Here is a 15,846-nt window from a genome sequence, read left to right as displayed (position 1 = left end):
ATGGAGTTGCTACTCAGTGAGAACAAGAAGATTGATAATAAATATGAATTGGTTTCTCTGAATTTCTACGTTCCAAGGGACCTAGTTGCGTAGTTGGCGTGCTTTGTGCTCTGGCTCGCAGTCGCAGAGGACCCTCTCCACTGCACTCCACCCAACGGTCATATGGAGCCACACTGTCCTCCTTGGCCTTTTCCTTGTATTTTTTGCCCCCTCTACTAATCCTTGGACGTTTGCAGACAATTGGGATCGTAGAAACGTATTCTGACGAGTGTGCGAATGCAACTGGGTCTTGAGTGTTCGTCTCAGTAGATACGGTGGTTCTTCCCATTGTAGTTTTCACTTTGCAGTTCAAAATTCGGCCAACGATTTTTAGCCACACATTATCGAATTCTGAGTATATAGCGTTCTAGTACTGCCTCCATTTCAGATAGGTTGTTTATCATGCCCAATTAAATCATAAATTTATGTTTTCAGATTACCATGATAAATAATTTCACGGTATGTTGTTAAACTATACAAATTTATAAGCATTGATGGACAAAGGTAAAAATTTTGGCTTAACAAAGCTAGAAAACATTGTGAAATGGAGGGAGTGGAGTTGTTTTGGCAAAAAAAATCTACTATCCTCTCTAAATCATAGTTCACTTTAGCTTTACCATAAGTAAAATTCCTCAAATTTTGCCATATTTTTTTAGAAAAAATATGTTGAATTAAAGTTCCAAGAGAATTCAGCCGCAGCACATAAAAACAGGACAATTTAATTCTACTGCCAAGAGAATGGCAGTGCCTGTGAAGGATCCTCAAGCATAGCATCAGGAACAAACACATGGTGGCCAACACCGGCCGCAAATGCAATGGTCATAGCTGTTGTTGCAGCCTGCGACACGGCAGCGATCCGAGAGAGTGAAGAGGCAACCTGGGGTTGGCCATTGGTGGGGATGCCAGCAGCAGAGGGGCGATGCAGCAATGGTGACAGAAGAGAGAGAGCACACTCGGGGCCCAGCGTGCCAGAGAGAGCGTTGTTGCATGTGCTGCTTCCAGTGTGGCTGCTACCTTCAGCCAGAAGACCAGAGCAGGCTGCATGGAGGGCACTACCGCCACCCTGTGGGAAAGGGAACTGATTTGGTGTTCTTGAGAACGATATGGAGAAGGGCTGCTGACGACCCACCAACTGCATGGCATCAGAATTCTGGCCGACTGTTGGAATTGTTCGTGGATAGACCTCAAATTGATTCACTGCAGGAAGATAACATTTGTCATCTACTTTGTTGTTTCCCATGCAAATTGGGTAAAGTTTGCTCAAAAGATAAATGTTATCACATTAGAAATGAAAACTACTGGAGTTGTCAATCAACCAATCATAGAAGGAACAGTCTATAGAAAATATCAAAGACGAACTCTGCACACCTAAAGGAGATTAGACAATCTAATAGATTTTGCTTTCTGCTATCATTGACGAATTGATTCATCATTTAATAAAAGCTAAATATATAGTAATTTTAATGCTCTATCTAAACTAGATTAACATACTCCTAGGAATAAGGCTATCAGAATAGCAAGGCATCCACATATGTAAGCTCAAATGCACCTTGGTGGTATGGAAAGAAACCCCCTAGATTCGTCAGATCATGCTGTGGCTTTCTTCGACGTCTATTATGGCCATCCAAACGCTTCCGGCAACTTCTTTTTCCCTCATCAAACTCGGACAGCATGTGAAACCTACAAATTAGAGAATAATGAACCACCTTCAGCACAAACATTTTCAAGCAAGCACCACAAATTCAACTCCGGATGACAACCTAGGCTTCTTGGATAGTAACACGATGTAGGATTTACATAAGGATTTCAGAAAAGCTTATGAAACAAACAAAATCTAAATTTCCAAGAGCATAAGAAAGCTATATATGTGACTTCTTGCGTTGCTGCTTGGCCTGCTATGCGTGCCACCTTTGTTAGGATTTAACAAGCAAATACTTTCCGTGGCCAGGTTCCAAGAGTGACAGAAGATCCAAACCCAATTATTTAGCATAGGTTTAGTGATACATAAGCTATATCTCATGTAAAGTCAGATAAAGCCACAGTATGACATGGAGGTGTGATAAAATGTTCCAGTTTCCTCAAAAATAGCTGCGCTTCATCTTTTTCACTTGCCAGTTGTTGTTTTCAGAACAAGGCTATATTCAATACCAAAAACTCAGTTATTTGTTTCGAATCTTGAAGTCAATGAAAAAGGCATCCATGGATCCCAAGCGCACCATCCGCCCCCCTTAATCTTGATAGACTCACGTTTACCTTTGAACTGGCATCCACGGAACACGATGCACATAACCCAGGTTCTTGGGTAAGATAATCGCAAGCACCAGTTCACAGGGTGGGCATTGACCAAGGACTCACAACACGATGGACAGCACAGGATTGACAGGGTTAGAAGGGAAAAGTGAAAGTGTAAGAATGCGAAGTCAAAGCAATACATTCTTTTGCTGCAACCTTTAATGTATTTGGGAAATGCGAGATGGTAGATAAAAACAAGAGATGCAACAGAGAATATAACAAGGTTCATGTGGACAGGGCCACTCGAAGCAAAGGTCTAGCATGTGTTTGCTGACAATCCCTCTGCCAAGCATAAGGATCACATTGTGTCAACATGGAAGAAAAGTAGATGGTACCATCAAAATAAGAATTTCGCACCTCTGCACCCCACGGGTCCTTTGCCAAATTGGTGCCATTAATTGTTACCTTGTATTTTGGCTATTCACCTAAAAGATAAATTTGTCGGCAAACGGCATAGATTGGCAGCCACCTCATCTAGATGTGTTTGCCTGGCCTTAGTCTCCAAACAACACGATCTGCGGTGTCATCATGGGGGTCTACCTTCACTTTCTCTAAACCCTTAGTACGGGTCTCGAGCATAGCCAGAAGCAGTCTGTTCAACCTCTCCGTTGTGTAGTCGGTGGATTTTTGAAGATGCCCCAGTGCTCCTAATGTGTTGGGAAGTCATCGTAGGCGACCATAGAGGTTGACCAAGAGGGCCTAGATCGTCGGAAGCAAGTAGTGGAGGTTATAGCCGAAGGAGTTGGGGGAGTGCCGGGGAACTAGGAGTCACTTGCGACCCATTGTCAAAGCCTCAAAGGAATAGGAAGTTGTGGTGGCCAGTGGCCAGAATAGGAGGGGGTAAATGCTTAGGTAGGGTTAATGCAAGAGAGGCCGGAGTGGGTTGACGTAGGGAGGTAAAGGGTAAGGAGAGGAAGTCCTCTATTCCTCGCTTGATCAAAAACAATTACATACCCTCTGGTTTTATACTAACTCATGACTTGATACCTAAGACAACTAAGTACACAATCCTTATAGATTGGATCCATCTTACAACTCAAACTCAATTTGATCTCTTAGGGTGTGTTTTGTTCCACATGGTTTTCACTGACTTGGAGAAGTCTTATGACAAGATACCAAGGAATGTTATGTGGTGGGCATTGGATAAACATAAAATCCCACCAAAGTATGTTACCCTCATCAAGGACATGTACAACAATGCCGTGACTAGTGTCCGAACAAATGACGGTAACACAGATTACTTCCCGATTAAAATAGAACGTCATCAAGGGTTAGCCTTGAGCCCGTATCTCTTTGCCTTGGTAATGGATGAAGTGACAAAGGACATTCAATGGGATATCCCTTGGTGTATGCTTTTTGCAGACAATGTAGTGTTAGTTGATAAAAGCCAGGCAGGAGTAAGTAGGAAACTGGAGTTATGGCGGCAGACACCCTAGAGTCCAAAGGTTTTAGAGTAAGTCGAACTAAAACAGAATACATGTGATGCGACTTTGGCAACACTACACATGAGGAGGGAGAGGTAAGTTTGGAAGGTAAGTGGTGCCTAAGAAAGATGCCTTCTGTTATCTAGGATCAATGCTACAGAAGGATGGAGATATCGATGCAGACGTTTGCCATAGGATCAAAGCAGGGTGGATGAAGTAGCGCCAAATATCTAGCATTTTCTGTGATAAAATGGTACCACAAAAGCTTAAAGGCAAGTTTTATAGAACGACGATTAGACCCGCTATGTTGTATGGAGCATAATGTTGGCCTACAAAAAGACGACATGTCCAACAACTGAGTGTCGCTAAAATACGTATGTTACGTTGGATTTGTGGTCACACAAGGATGGACCAAGTTCAGAACGATGATATACGTGATCATCAAGGGGTAGCACCAATTGAAGAAAAGCTTGTCCAACACCGGTTGAGATAATTTGACCATGTCCAAAGGAGACCTTCAGAGGCACCAGTACATTGTGGAGTCCTAAGTCATAATATCAATGTGAGGAGAGGTAAAGGAAGGCCAAAGTGGACATGGGAGGAGCAATAAAAAGATATTTCAAGGGTTGGGATATACCTAGAGATCTTTATTTGGATAGGAGTGCTTGGAAAATAGCTATTGACGTGCCTCAACCGTGACTAGGGACTCATGTTGGGTTTCAACTGTAGCCTACCCTAACTTTCTTGGCTTTGTTGTTGTTGTTGTTATTGTAGGGTGTGTTTTGTTGACATCAAGCATGGATGCGATATGGAAATCCATGGATTTTTGGATAGGACGATCCATCCTGCTTGTTTGGCGGCAACTTCTCCTGGCTAGCCGGCTCCCTTCCCCGAAAGAGGAGTCCGCATCCAACTCCAATTAGACATAGGATAAGAATAAATTCAGTTTACAAAATAGAGATTGTTTACGAAAAGGAGAGTCAAAATCTATAAGGACTCTAGCCCTAGATTGCTTAGGGTTAAGTCATAGGGAGTATAAATAAAAGGGTCATGTACTCATAATATTCAAAAAAGAAATTGATGATTCAATCCTCAGAGCTTTTAGCTCTCCTGTGTCCGCCCTTCTCCCCCATCGCCGCCACTGCCCCTGCCTGTGCTGCCACCATCCCTTGCGCTAGCCCTATGCTACTGGCCACCCTCAGCGTACAGGCGACCATGGGCTTCTATCTACCTTCCATCCCTCATCCTCCTCCTTCCTTTCCCTACAATCTACGCAATACACCTCCAACCAATCGAGGCCCATCACATCTAGTATCCAAAGAACAAGAATCCATTGCTAATAGCAACAATAACACCTCCACCATTGTCGCCAAGATCTAGGCATGGTTCGCAATGCTCACGCCTCACGGTCGACATCAGCACCCACATGGATAAGGTGCAACAACTCAACAACGTCAACAACCGCCTCATCGCCATAGAGCAAGGTGGTAACAAGGGCACCAAGGATGACGCCGCAGCCGCCACTGTCGTGAAAGAATTGGAGGCCCAAAGTAGGCATCTCATCGAGGACACCACGCACCTTCCTACAAGAGAAGGCAAACAAGTTGTTGTCCTAGGGCGTCTTAGAGATCACCCAGTAGATGAAGAACACACATTTGCCACACCGCCAAAGACCAGCCCATCCCAAAGGCACCCCTGCCGGCGAAAGATTCATTTGCACCGATCTCCTATCCCATATTCCAGCCGCACTACTGCAAGTTGTCCATCCCAACCTTCAATGGAAAGGAGTACCCACTACCGTGGTTCAATCGTTGTGAGTTCTTCAGGACCAGTGGATCCCCAACAACAAAAAGGTGTGGTATGCATCTTTTCAACTAACAAGAGGTGCACATACATGTGCCTCGCACAAGAAAAGGTGATGAAGGACCGAGACTACTCTCGTTGTGTCAACGAGCAATTTGGTCCTCCTTCACCGAGCGCTTCCTCACACATGTGGCACGTGAGACCCATCGACGAGCTCCAGCAAGTTAACATCTACATAGCGGGACTAATGGAATTGCTGAAGACAGACATCGAGCTACAAAGTCCCAAGGGCATGAAGACAACAATGTCCCTTGCTAAGGGGCCGGCTACCTCCCAAAAGGAGTCCGGATCCAACTCTAATTAAAATAGGAGAAGAAAAAATTCAATTTAAATAGAGTTTGTTTAGGAAAAGTAGAGTCCAAATCTATAAGGACTCTAGCCCTAGATTGCTTAGGGGTCAAGTCATAAGGAGATTAAATAAAGGGGTCATGTACTCGTAATATTCAAGAAAAGAAATAGACGATTCAATTCTCAAAGCTTTCAGCTCTCCAGCCCCTAAGCTGCCCCCTCTTCCCCAGCGGCCCCCACCTACACTGCTGCCATCCCAAGCACTAGCCCTATGCCGCCAGCCACTCTCGGCGTACGAGCAACCATGGGCTTCCGTCTTCCTTCCATCCCTCCTCTCCTCCCTCCTTTCCCTACAATCTACGCAATCCACCTCCAACCAATCTAGGCCCATCACACAACAAACATTAACTTCATTTAGACAATACATGTTTCATTTTTGTCATCATTAAGGGCATACTCACTCAACCTTGATAATGGTTCTAATATACTTCCCACACTGATCTACTACTAGGATCTTGTTCAATGGATAAGGTACATGAGACAATTCCAATAATTTGTACATGCCTCCTGCTCATATTGCACATATGTGAGGTCAAAAGAATCCATAATATAATGATTATTTGTAGATCAAACATGTGAACTGAATGAGACTTTGGAACACCAACTTTCTGCTAAGGTGTTAAGCAAAACAGCATCTTTCCCTTTGATTTGTCACTTACAGTTCCTATATTTCAATTCCATTGCCTAATGGCATTGATAGTTCTATTGTGGAAGACAGTAGAAAATATCAAATACACAGCTATAGAATTGAAAAATCCAAATGGATGATCTTTCTGGATCAGGATTGCACTTAGCATTGCAAGTTGTTGAGTAACTTAAAGATTAAAGGAATAAATCAAATAATATAGATTGTTTTACTTATTCACCAATAAGTCAGCTTGCAAATATTAGTGAGACTTCACTAGTTCACTTTGAGATCCAGTTCAAAATCACCAGTGCATGCTATCAAGGATATTTTCAGAGTAACAGACAATTCTGGTGCCATTAAAGGATTAATGTCTACTATTTTAAGAAAAAATATCCCTTCTTAATATATAAAGATTCCTACTTGAAAAGGAAACAAAGCTTCAAATGTTCTGAGAAAACACAGTTACACCCATTCTTAGTTCAAGTTTTGTTTGCTACTCATGTCAGTTAATTGTGCAATCCTCTAGTATGTAACAAAGAAAAAAGAAGAATTCGCATTCAAAAACAGGAGGAAAATTAAATCAACCAAACCAAATGCTACAGCCACATTTCAATTCCGGATAGGCTTTGCCTAAAGGAATGACCCATGAAATAACGTATGTGCTAGTTTGAAGCCTCCTTTTTATCATCATCAGCAACAATAAGCAATGAAAATGCTTAGACCTTACGAAATGGTTTCATATTTGGTTGCTGGGAAACAGCAATGGTTTGCAGAAAGTTGCATCTCAGTACAGTAAGAGCTTGGCCTGAGAATGCAGCTCAAGAAACTTCAAAACTCCATCAATCATGAGAAAGATTCTGCAGGATGCTGAATATCCCATAGAAAAAACCAAACCATACCAAGGAAGTCAGTTGTCCACACCAACAACTTTCTTTAAATAATACCAACGGGACTAAATTAATGGGGTCTCAACATCCTAAACAACACCAAATTACCAACCGAATAGTTTAATCGGTGACGCATCCCATCAGTGAGATTAAATTATCAGCACGCCATTAGATCCTAAACGCCACCAAATTACCAACCCCGTTGTTCAGATTGCCAGGTTGGGAACAAACTAGACCTGATGTTTTTGCCCCTAAATTTGCCCCAAAGTAAGCACTAAATCCCCCCACCCTCAATTCCTCAATTAGCAAGTAGATGGGGACCAATACCATACCCACAGAATTATTAACTAATGACCACGTCAGCACAAGAATTGCTGAATAATAATAGGATCAGTACACGGCCTGGTGCGAGAATTGGATGAGACGGAGCCCATACCGGCTGCATTGCTGGCAGAAGCGCTGCTCCTGGCCGCCGACGACCACCACCGGCGTCTTGGCGTGCGCCTCACAGACCTTATGCCGCCGGTGGTACTGGCGGCACCGGCTGAGATCAGAGCGGCAGCCGTCGACGGAGCACACCTCCGCGCCGGCACCTCCCCCGGCCGCGCGGGACCTCCTCCCGGCTCCCGCCGCCCCCGCCGGCCGCGCGCTCTGGGCGAGACCCGCAGCGAAATCCTGAAGCCGCACCTCGGCGTCGGCGGCGGGGGAGGTGGAGGAGGACGGGCCCGCGAAGGACAGCATGGTCGGGCCGGGGTCCGTCGCCGCCGCGCCCCACGACGGAGCACCGGAAGCTACTGCCCAGTCCATGCCGCGGGCCAAGAAGGAAAGAAAACGCCTCCGCCCTGCTCCCAACCAAGAAAACGTCAAGACGGCGGCGACAATTTCAGGAAAAATTCCTCTGCAACTGCAAGAAACAAACAACTAGCCAAGAAAAGAGCATCCACGCGAGAAAGCCCGCAGGATGTCCAAGAACGCCACCGATTCTTGCACTCCCAAGGCTAAAAACGCAAGAGCTGCGCGTGGCGCGAAGTCGAAGGCGGCTATTCAAGTGCAAGCCAAACAGAAGGGGATGAGGCAGACAGGAGGAGGTCGGCACATACGATCGGAGAAAAACGCTTCGGCAGCGGCACCGCCTCAGCTGCAGCACTGTAGAGAGCGGCGGGTGGGGGTGGGGACTGGGGAGCGAGCGAACAGTGAGGGCGCGTGCTTGCGTAGTTGCCTGTGTGCAGCTCGGGAAACCGATCAGTCGGGGCATCCCGTGCTGGGTATATATGGGCAGAAAGGTGAATCTACAGCAGTGTGGAAAGAGGCAGTGAGACAGAGCGTGATTTAGACGTCCTGTGCAATTTTTTTTTTGACATGCACTGTTCACTGATCCCTAGCTTTGGTAGAGGATCGATCATACTTTAATCCTTGCAGCTTGAGGTTTTCCATCCTAGTCCTCATGTTTGTCCAAAACTCTAAAGCCCTTCAAGGAGACTGTTGAAAACCTGAGTTGTCGTGTAGACAGTGAGGTAAAGGATCCAAGTTCATGTGCAACTTGAATAGCTGGAAGCCTGCCCTTTCATACTTCGGTACTTAGATAAGTAATGTAGGAACCTTTTATTTTTAGAGTTCCAGGGATAACACTATAAGAAAAATGGACCCTAGGCCCATTTACTTTGTATTTTAGTGTTTGATGACCAACACAACTAAATTGGACTAATGAATTTGTAAGCGATTGTTTTGTAGTTCAATAGGGTGCAAGACGTGACTTGGACGAAGACGACATGATGATCCGATGACCAACACCATAAGCAAGACCTTAGAAGCACAAGAGAAGACCCAAGATATCAAGCAAAGTCCAAGCATGAAGATAGTAACCAAGCCGTACGCAAGATCGCGAAGAAACGAGCTCACAGAGGTGATCGGACGCTGGCAGAAGCGACCGGACGCTGGACCGGACGCTCTGATGAAGAGGCTCGGCAAACAGGCGTCATCAGCAGCGACCGGACGCTGGACCGGACGCTGGCGGCAAACCGACCGGACGCAGGGCAGCAGCGTCCGATCGAGTACATAGAGGTTCCAGAGCAGCGAAACTGCGATCGGACGCGTCCGGTAGTAAGTGACCGGACGCTGGCAGCATCCGCTCAGTTGTTCGCGGCTTCAACGGTCGGGACGACCGGACGCGTCCGGTCAGGACGTGATCAGCGTCCGGTCAGTAGCAGAAAAGCGGGATTTCGTCCCCAACGGCTACTTTCTCAGTGGAGCTTATAAATAGACCCCCAACCGGCTATTTGAGCAGTGTGGAGTTAAGAAAACATACCAAGGGTGTTGATACACCATTTTAGTGATCTCCACTTGCATAATGCTTAGTGTTTCATTAGGTGATTAGCGTAGGTGCTTTGCGAAGCGCTTAGGTTGATTAGACCACCGCTTATGCGCTTGCTCTAGGTTTAGGCCTAGTGTTTAGTGAGGTTTGCATACCTCTTATCACTCGGTGCTTGCGCGTACCATTGTTGTACATCGGAGGGGCTTATAGTCTTGCGAAAGCACACCAATTGCGTTTGTGGTGTGGCCGCCACCGTGTACCGGAGGGAACAAGGCCCGTGGCGTTTCGGTCGGAAGCTTGATAGTGAAGACGGCGGGGAGCATCCGGGGGAGGCTTGCCGGAAGGCACGTCGAAGACCCACTTGCGCGTGGGGAAGGCCCGAGGCTATCCACGGAGTTACCCCGACCGGGAGCTTGGCCCTTGCGAGGGGCTCCAATGAGGACTAGCGGGAAGCTTGCGTGCTTCTTGATACCTCGGTAAAAATACCAAAGTCGTCGACGGGAGTTTGCATATCTCTACCTTACTCTTTAGCTTCCGCATTTACATTGATTGTATTACTTCTTTTACGGTAGAGATAGCAACACACTAGCAAAACCGTAGTTGCACATTTAGATAGTTTATCTTTTGCATAGGTTTTGCTAGGGTTAGAAAAAGAGGCCATACTTTAGAGTTAGAATTTTAAGTTGCCTAATTCACCCCCCCCCCCTTAGGCGTCACGGTCCTTTCAATTGGTATCAGAGCCGGTTGGCTCAATTTGGACCTTTGGCTTAACCACCGTTGAGCTGACGCTATTTAGAGTGGTTGGGATGGATACCTCTAGGCCTCCGCACTTTGACGGCACTAACTTCCCCTATTATAAAGCTAGAATGGCTTGCTATCTTGAGGCGGTTGATTTGGGAGTTTGGAGAGTCACTCGTGACAGGATGAAACCCATTAAGAATCTCGATACACCCACGAAGAGTGAAGAAAAAGAAATTCATTTCAATGCTAGAGCTAAAAATTGCTTGTTTGAATCATTTAGCATGGATGTGTTTAACCAAGTGTTCACTTTAAATACGGCACATGAAATTTGGTTAAAGCTTGAAGAGCTCCATGATGGCACAAGTAATGTTCGTGAGCAAAAACATTGTCTAGCTAAACAAAATTATGATTCCTTTGAAATGAATGATGATGAGCTTGTTCGTAATATGTATTATTGTTTGAATCTAATTATCAATGAGCTCCATTTAATAGGATTAACAAAGCTCGATGATGTGGATATCATGAGGAAGATCATCTTTATGCTACCACAAAAGAAATATGCAAGTATCATCACTATCCTTCACAACATGGAGGACTTGAGCTCCATGACCCCAGGCATAGTCATTGGCAAGATAGTGGCATTTGAAATGTCACGCAAGATGGGTCAAGAAGAAGCCTCTTCATTAAGCAAAGGCAAAGCTCTCGCATGTAGCGAGAAAAAGAAGATGAAGGGCAAGCAAGTTGAGACAAGCTCAAGCTCAAGCTCCTCAAGTGAAGATGAAGAAGAAGATGAGAAAGATGATGATGATGAAGATTCAAGTGAAGATGATCAATCTTCCTCCTCCACCTCCAACCTTGATGAAGAATCAATCAAACTTATCAACAAGGTGGAGAAGATGATCCAAAGGCTCAATGTCAAGGGTGTGCCTATCCAAATTCAAGATCTCATTTTCACCAATCAAAGAAATGAGCAAAGAAAGAGATGATGCTATGGATGCGGTGAGTTGGGGCACTTTGTGGAAGTTTGTCCAAACAAGCCCATACTCAAGACAAAGAAAAAGGCATGCAAGAACCAAGCCCTCACATCAATAAGGTCATGGGATGATTCTTCAAGTGAAGAAGAACATCATCACAAGAGGCAAGGCCGCAAGCACTCATCATCAAGCTCTTCTCATGTGTGCCTTATGACACGAGGTAACGAAAGCTCATCCTCTAGTGAGAGTGATAGTGATGATGAAATACCTTCTTATGATGAAATTGTGCAACAAAATCTTAATTATGCTAAAGTTTGCACTAGTCAACAAAAGAAGCTTAGAAAATTAAAAGAAAAGCTAGATAGTATTCAAGAAGCATACGAAACTTTGCTTGAACAATATGAGAACTTTGCTAATCTCAATGTTGAACTATCTACTAAAATTAAGCAACTTGAGGCTAGTGCAACAACAAATGCATGCACAATTAATGATGAGCAACTTGTAAAGAAAAATGAAAAATTAAAAGAAAAGTTAGCTAGCTCACAAGACGCTTATAAAAGTTTGCTTGCTAAAATGGAAACCATGTGCAAACATTGTGATGAGCTAACTAATAAAGTTGCTAATCTTAAAGCCGTTAGTAACACCCCCACCAAGGCATCTAAAAGGAAAAGTTCTATCTTTAACATGTCTAAAAAGAATGCCTCTATTTTTTGTAATGATTTATGTTTAGACTCACCTTTGCGCAACTAAGTTTGTGTTGAGAAAGTTGTTGTAGATACATGCACACAAGAGGTTGCAAAGAAGAATGAGCAACTCAAGCAAGAAGTAGCTCGCCTCACCAAGGACTTGACTCAAGTGAAAGGCAAGGCGAAGCAAGCCCAACTTCATCAAGATAACACCGTCAAGGGAGTGAAGAAGCTTGATGAAGGACAAACCATGGTTTGCTACGTGTGCCACAAGAAAGGTCACAAGTCCTATGTAATGGAGACGGGGATCCCGATCTTCCGTCAGGTGATGGTAACTATCGTTGTGGCGGAGAATGACACACTGATCCGGCTTCAGATCGAAAGATCGAACCCTGCAATCTTAGCACCACAGCTCCTCTGGTCATCAACCAAGTCACGGACCAGGTTGACCTCGCCAAGAAGGCTAATCCCTGCCTGCGCAACGAAGAACACAAGCAAGAACAAGAAAGAACACAACCAAATTGCAGATGAAAGATTAATCTCACGAGTTGGGGTCTCACAAACCGAAGAACGGCGAAACTGTTTCTTGACAGAATAATCTAAGCAAAACCCAAAAACTAATGGAGGGGCGGCGGCTGTTTATGAAGACTCTAGGGTCGTGCAAGACCCCTGGACGCGCCCCTAATGGGCCCAAACTCGATACACGGTCCAACGGACCAAAAGACGGTGTCGCAGCACCCTGGCAGATTCTGGACGCTGACTTGTTTCGACGATTCCTGTTGATTCCGAACAGCTTTTGATGTAAAACCACTTGGATTGGCTTCCTTATCAAATTAGCTTTCCATCCATATGTGGATCATCGAAAACGGAGTCCAGATGCGTCCTGGGCGACCAGTTTAAGGCAGACTGGTCCTGGAGGCCGAGGCAGACTCGAATTCGTGTTGGACTAGGCCTCCGGCTTGTGTTGGACGTCCTTGCTGGTCATCATCACCTCCTCCACGTCCTCTTAGTCCCTCTTGACCCTCTCCAATGTTCCTAAGCAAGATAACATCATTGGGTAGTAATCTATTCTCAAAAGTATGAAAAGGATCGCTTAAGAACGAGCTCACCTGTAAATTGAGTTGACGTATTCGAGCCCGGGTCATTGGACCTTGCATGACGGTTGGAGGATCAGCTGGTACATCCAAAGGAGTGATGTCCTCATCATCCTCCCCCTCTTGAATTGGAGTCGTCCTCGACTCAAGCTCATCTTCTTCTCCCAAATAAGGTTTCAAATCTGCAATGTTAAATGTGGGACTAACCCCGAACTCGGGTGGCAACTCAAGTTTGTATGCATTATCATTTATTTTCTCAATAATCTTATAAGGACCAGCTGCTCTTGGCATTAATTTAGACTTACGTAGCTCAGGAAATCTATCTTTTCTTAAATGTAACCAAACCAAATCACCCGGTTCAAGTTTAATCTCTTTTCTACCTTTACTACCAGCAATTCTATACTTTTCATTCATGCTTTCAATATTTGCTTTAGTTGTTTCATGCAACTTACGAATAAAATCAGCACACTCTCTAGCATCACTATGTATTCTCTCAGTGGTAGGTAAAGGCAAAAGATCAATAGGAGCACGGGGGTTAAAACCATACACTACCTGAAAAGGACTTACCTTGGTGGTAGAATGTTCCGCCCTGTTATATGCAAACTCCACATGCGGCAAACACTCTTCCCACATCTTCAAATTGCGCTTCAAAATAGCTCTCAACATGGTGGACAACGTTCGATTCACAACCTCAGTTTGCCCATCAGTTTGAGGATGACATGTTGTAGAAAACAGCAGCTTGGTCCCCAATTTATTCCACAACGTGCGCCAAAAATGACTCAAGAATTTTGCATCACGATCTGAAACAATAGTAGAAGGCATACCATGCAAGCGAACAATTTCTTGAAAGAAAAGGTCAGCAATATGAACAGCATCGTCGCTCTTATGACAAGGAATAAAATGTGCCATCTTAGAAAAACGATCAACCACCACAAAAATACTATCCCTCCCCCTCTTAGTCCTTGGCAATCCCAACACAAAATCCATAGATATATCTGCCCAAAGAGTAGAAGGAACAGGAAGAGGCATATACAAACCATGTGGGTTCAATCGCGACTTAGCTTTTTGACATGTGGCACACCGAGCCACGTACCGCTCCACATCACGCCTCATCCTAGGCCAAAAGAAGTGTGTGGACAGCACCTCCTCCGTCTTCTTGGCACGAAAATGTCCCATCAATCCGCCTCCATGTGCCTCCTGCAACAACAAAAGACGAACGGAACCAACTGGAATGCATAGGCAGTTAGCTCTAAACAAAAAACCATCACTGATCATAAACTTATTCTATGTGCGTCCCTCTCTACAATTAAGCAACACATCCTTAAAATCAGGATCAAGCGCATATTGTTCTTTAATGGATTGAAGACCAAAAATCCGGCAATCAAGTTGAGACAGCAATGTATATCTTCTAGACAAAGCATCAGCAATCACATTATCCTTCCCTTTCTTGTGTTTGATAATATAAGGAAAAGACTCAATAAATTCAACCCATTTAGCATGCCTACGATTCAGATTACTTTGAGAGCGTAGATACTTAAGCGATTCATGATCAGAATGAATAACAAATTCTTTAGGCCACAAATAATGACGCCACATCTCTAAAGAACGGACAAATGCATACAATTCTTTATCATACGTGGAATAATTAAGAACAGGACCATGTAATTTTTCACTAAAGTAAGCAACAGGTTTACCATCTTGCATCAAAACACCACCAATGCCAAGTCCACTAGCATCACATTCTAGCTCAAAAGTCTTACCAAAATTTGGAAGTTGCAGCAATGGTGCGTGTGTAAGCTTGTCCTTCAAAGTGTCAAAGGACTCCTCATGTGCCTCTCCCCAATGAAACACCACTCCTTTCTTCGTCAACTCATGCAATGGGGCAGCAATGGTGCTGAAATCTTTGACGAAGCGGCGGTAGAATCCTGCAAGACCAAGAAAGCTCCTCACCTGTGTGACGGTTTGGGGAACCGGCCAGCTCTTTATGGCTTCAATTTTCATCTCGTCCACCTCAATTCCCTATTGAGTTACAACATAGCCAAGAAAAGAAACTCGATCCGTGCAAAAGATGCACTTCTCAAGGTTACCAAATAAACGTGCATCACGTAAGGCATTAAAAACATCACGTAAGTGATCCATATGTTCATCAAAAGACTTGCTGTAAATCAATATATCATCAAAGTAAACTACCACAAAATGACCAATAAAAACTCTTAAAACCTCATTCATTAAGCGCATGAAAGTGCTAGGTGCATTTGTCAAACCAAAAGGCATAACTAACCACTCATACAACCCGAATTTGGTTTTAAATGCAGTTTTCCATTCATCTCCAAGTTTCATTCTAATCTAGTGGTAGCCACTTCGCAAGTCAATCTTAGTGAAAATTATAGAACCACACAACTCATCAAGCATGTCGTCTAGCCTAGGAATAGGATGATGATACCAAATAGTAATATTATTGATGGCTCTACAATCAACACAACGCCAACTTCCATCTTTCTTAGGAACCAAAAGTACAGGAACGGCACAAGGACTAAGGCTTTCACGTACATACCCGCG

At 44.4% G+C, this 15,846-nt stretch overlaps 1 protein-coding gene across 1 annotated transcript; it reads right to left on the bottom strand.

Annotated features, from left to right (window-relative positions):
* Positions 1-699: 699 nt before the first annotated feature.
* LOC136482026 (putative squamosa promoter-binding-like protein 19) lies at positions 700-8,715 on the bottom strand. The gene is made up of 4 exons (XM_066479279.1): positions 8,582-8,715; positions 7,918-8,323; positions 1,589-1,719; positions 700-1,236 (listed from the first exon to the last, which is right to left on the bottom strand). Exons 2-4 carry the CDS (start codon positions 8,286-8,288, stop codon positions 764-766), a joined length of 975 nt encoding a protein of 324 aa, XP_066335376.1. The 5' UTR covers positions 8,289-8,323; positions 8,582-8,715; the 3' UTR covers positions 700-763.
* Between the last annotated feature and the right edge of the window lie 7,131 nt (positions 8,716-15,846).

This window comes from Miscanthus floridulus, chromosome 9, assembly GCF_019320115.1.
Source record: "Miscanthus floridulus cultivar M001 chromosome 9, ASM1932011v1, whole genome shotgun sequence".
Taxonomy (NCBI): Eukaryota; Viridiplantae; Streptophyta; class Magnoliopsida; order Poales; family Poaceae; genus Miscanthus; species Miscanthus floridulus.
Note: the sequence above shows the minus strand (reverse complement) of the source record. Positions and strands in the feature narration are given on the sequence as shown.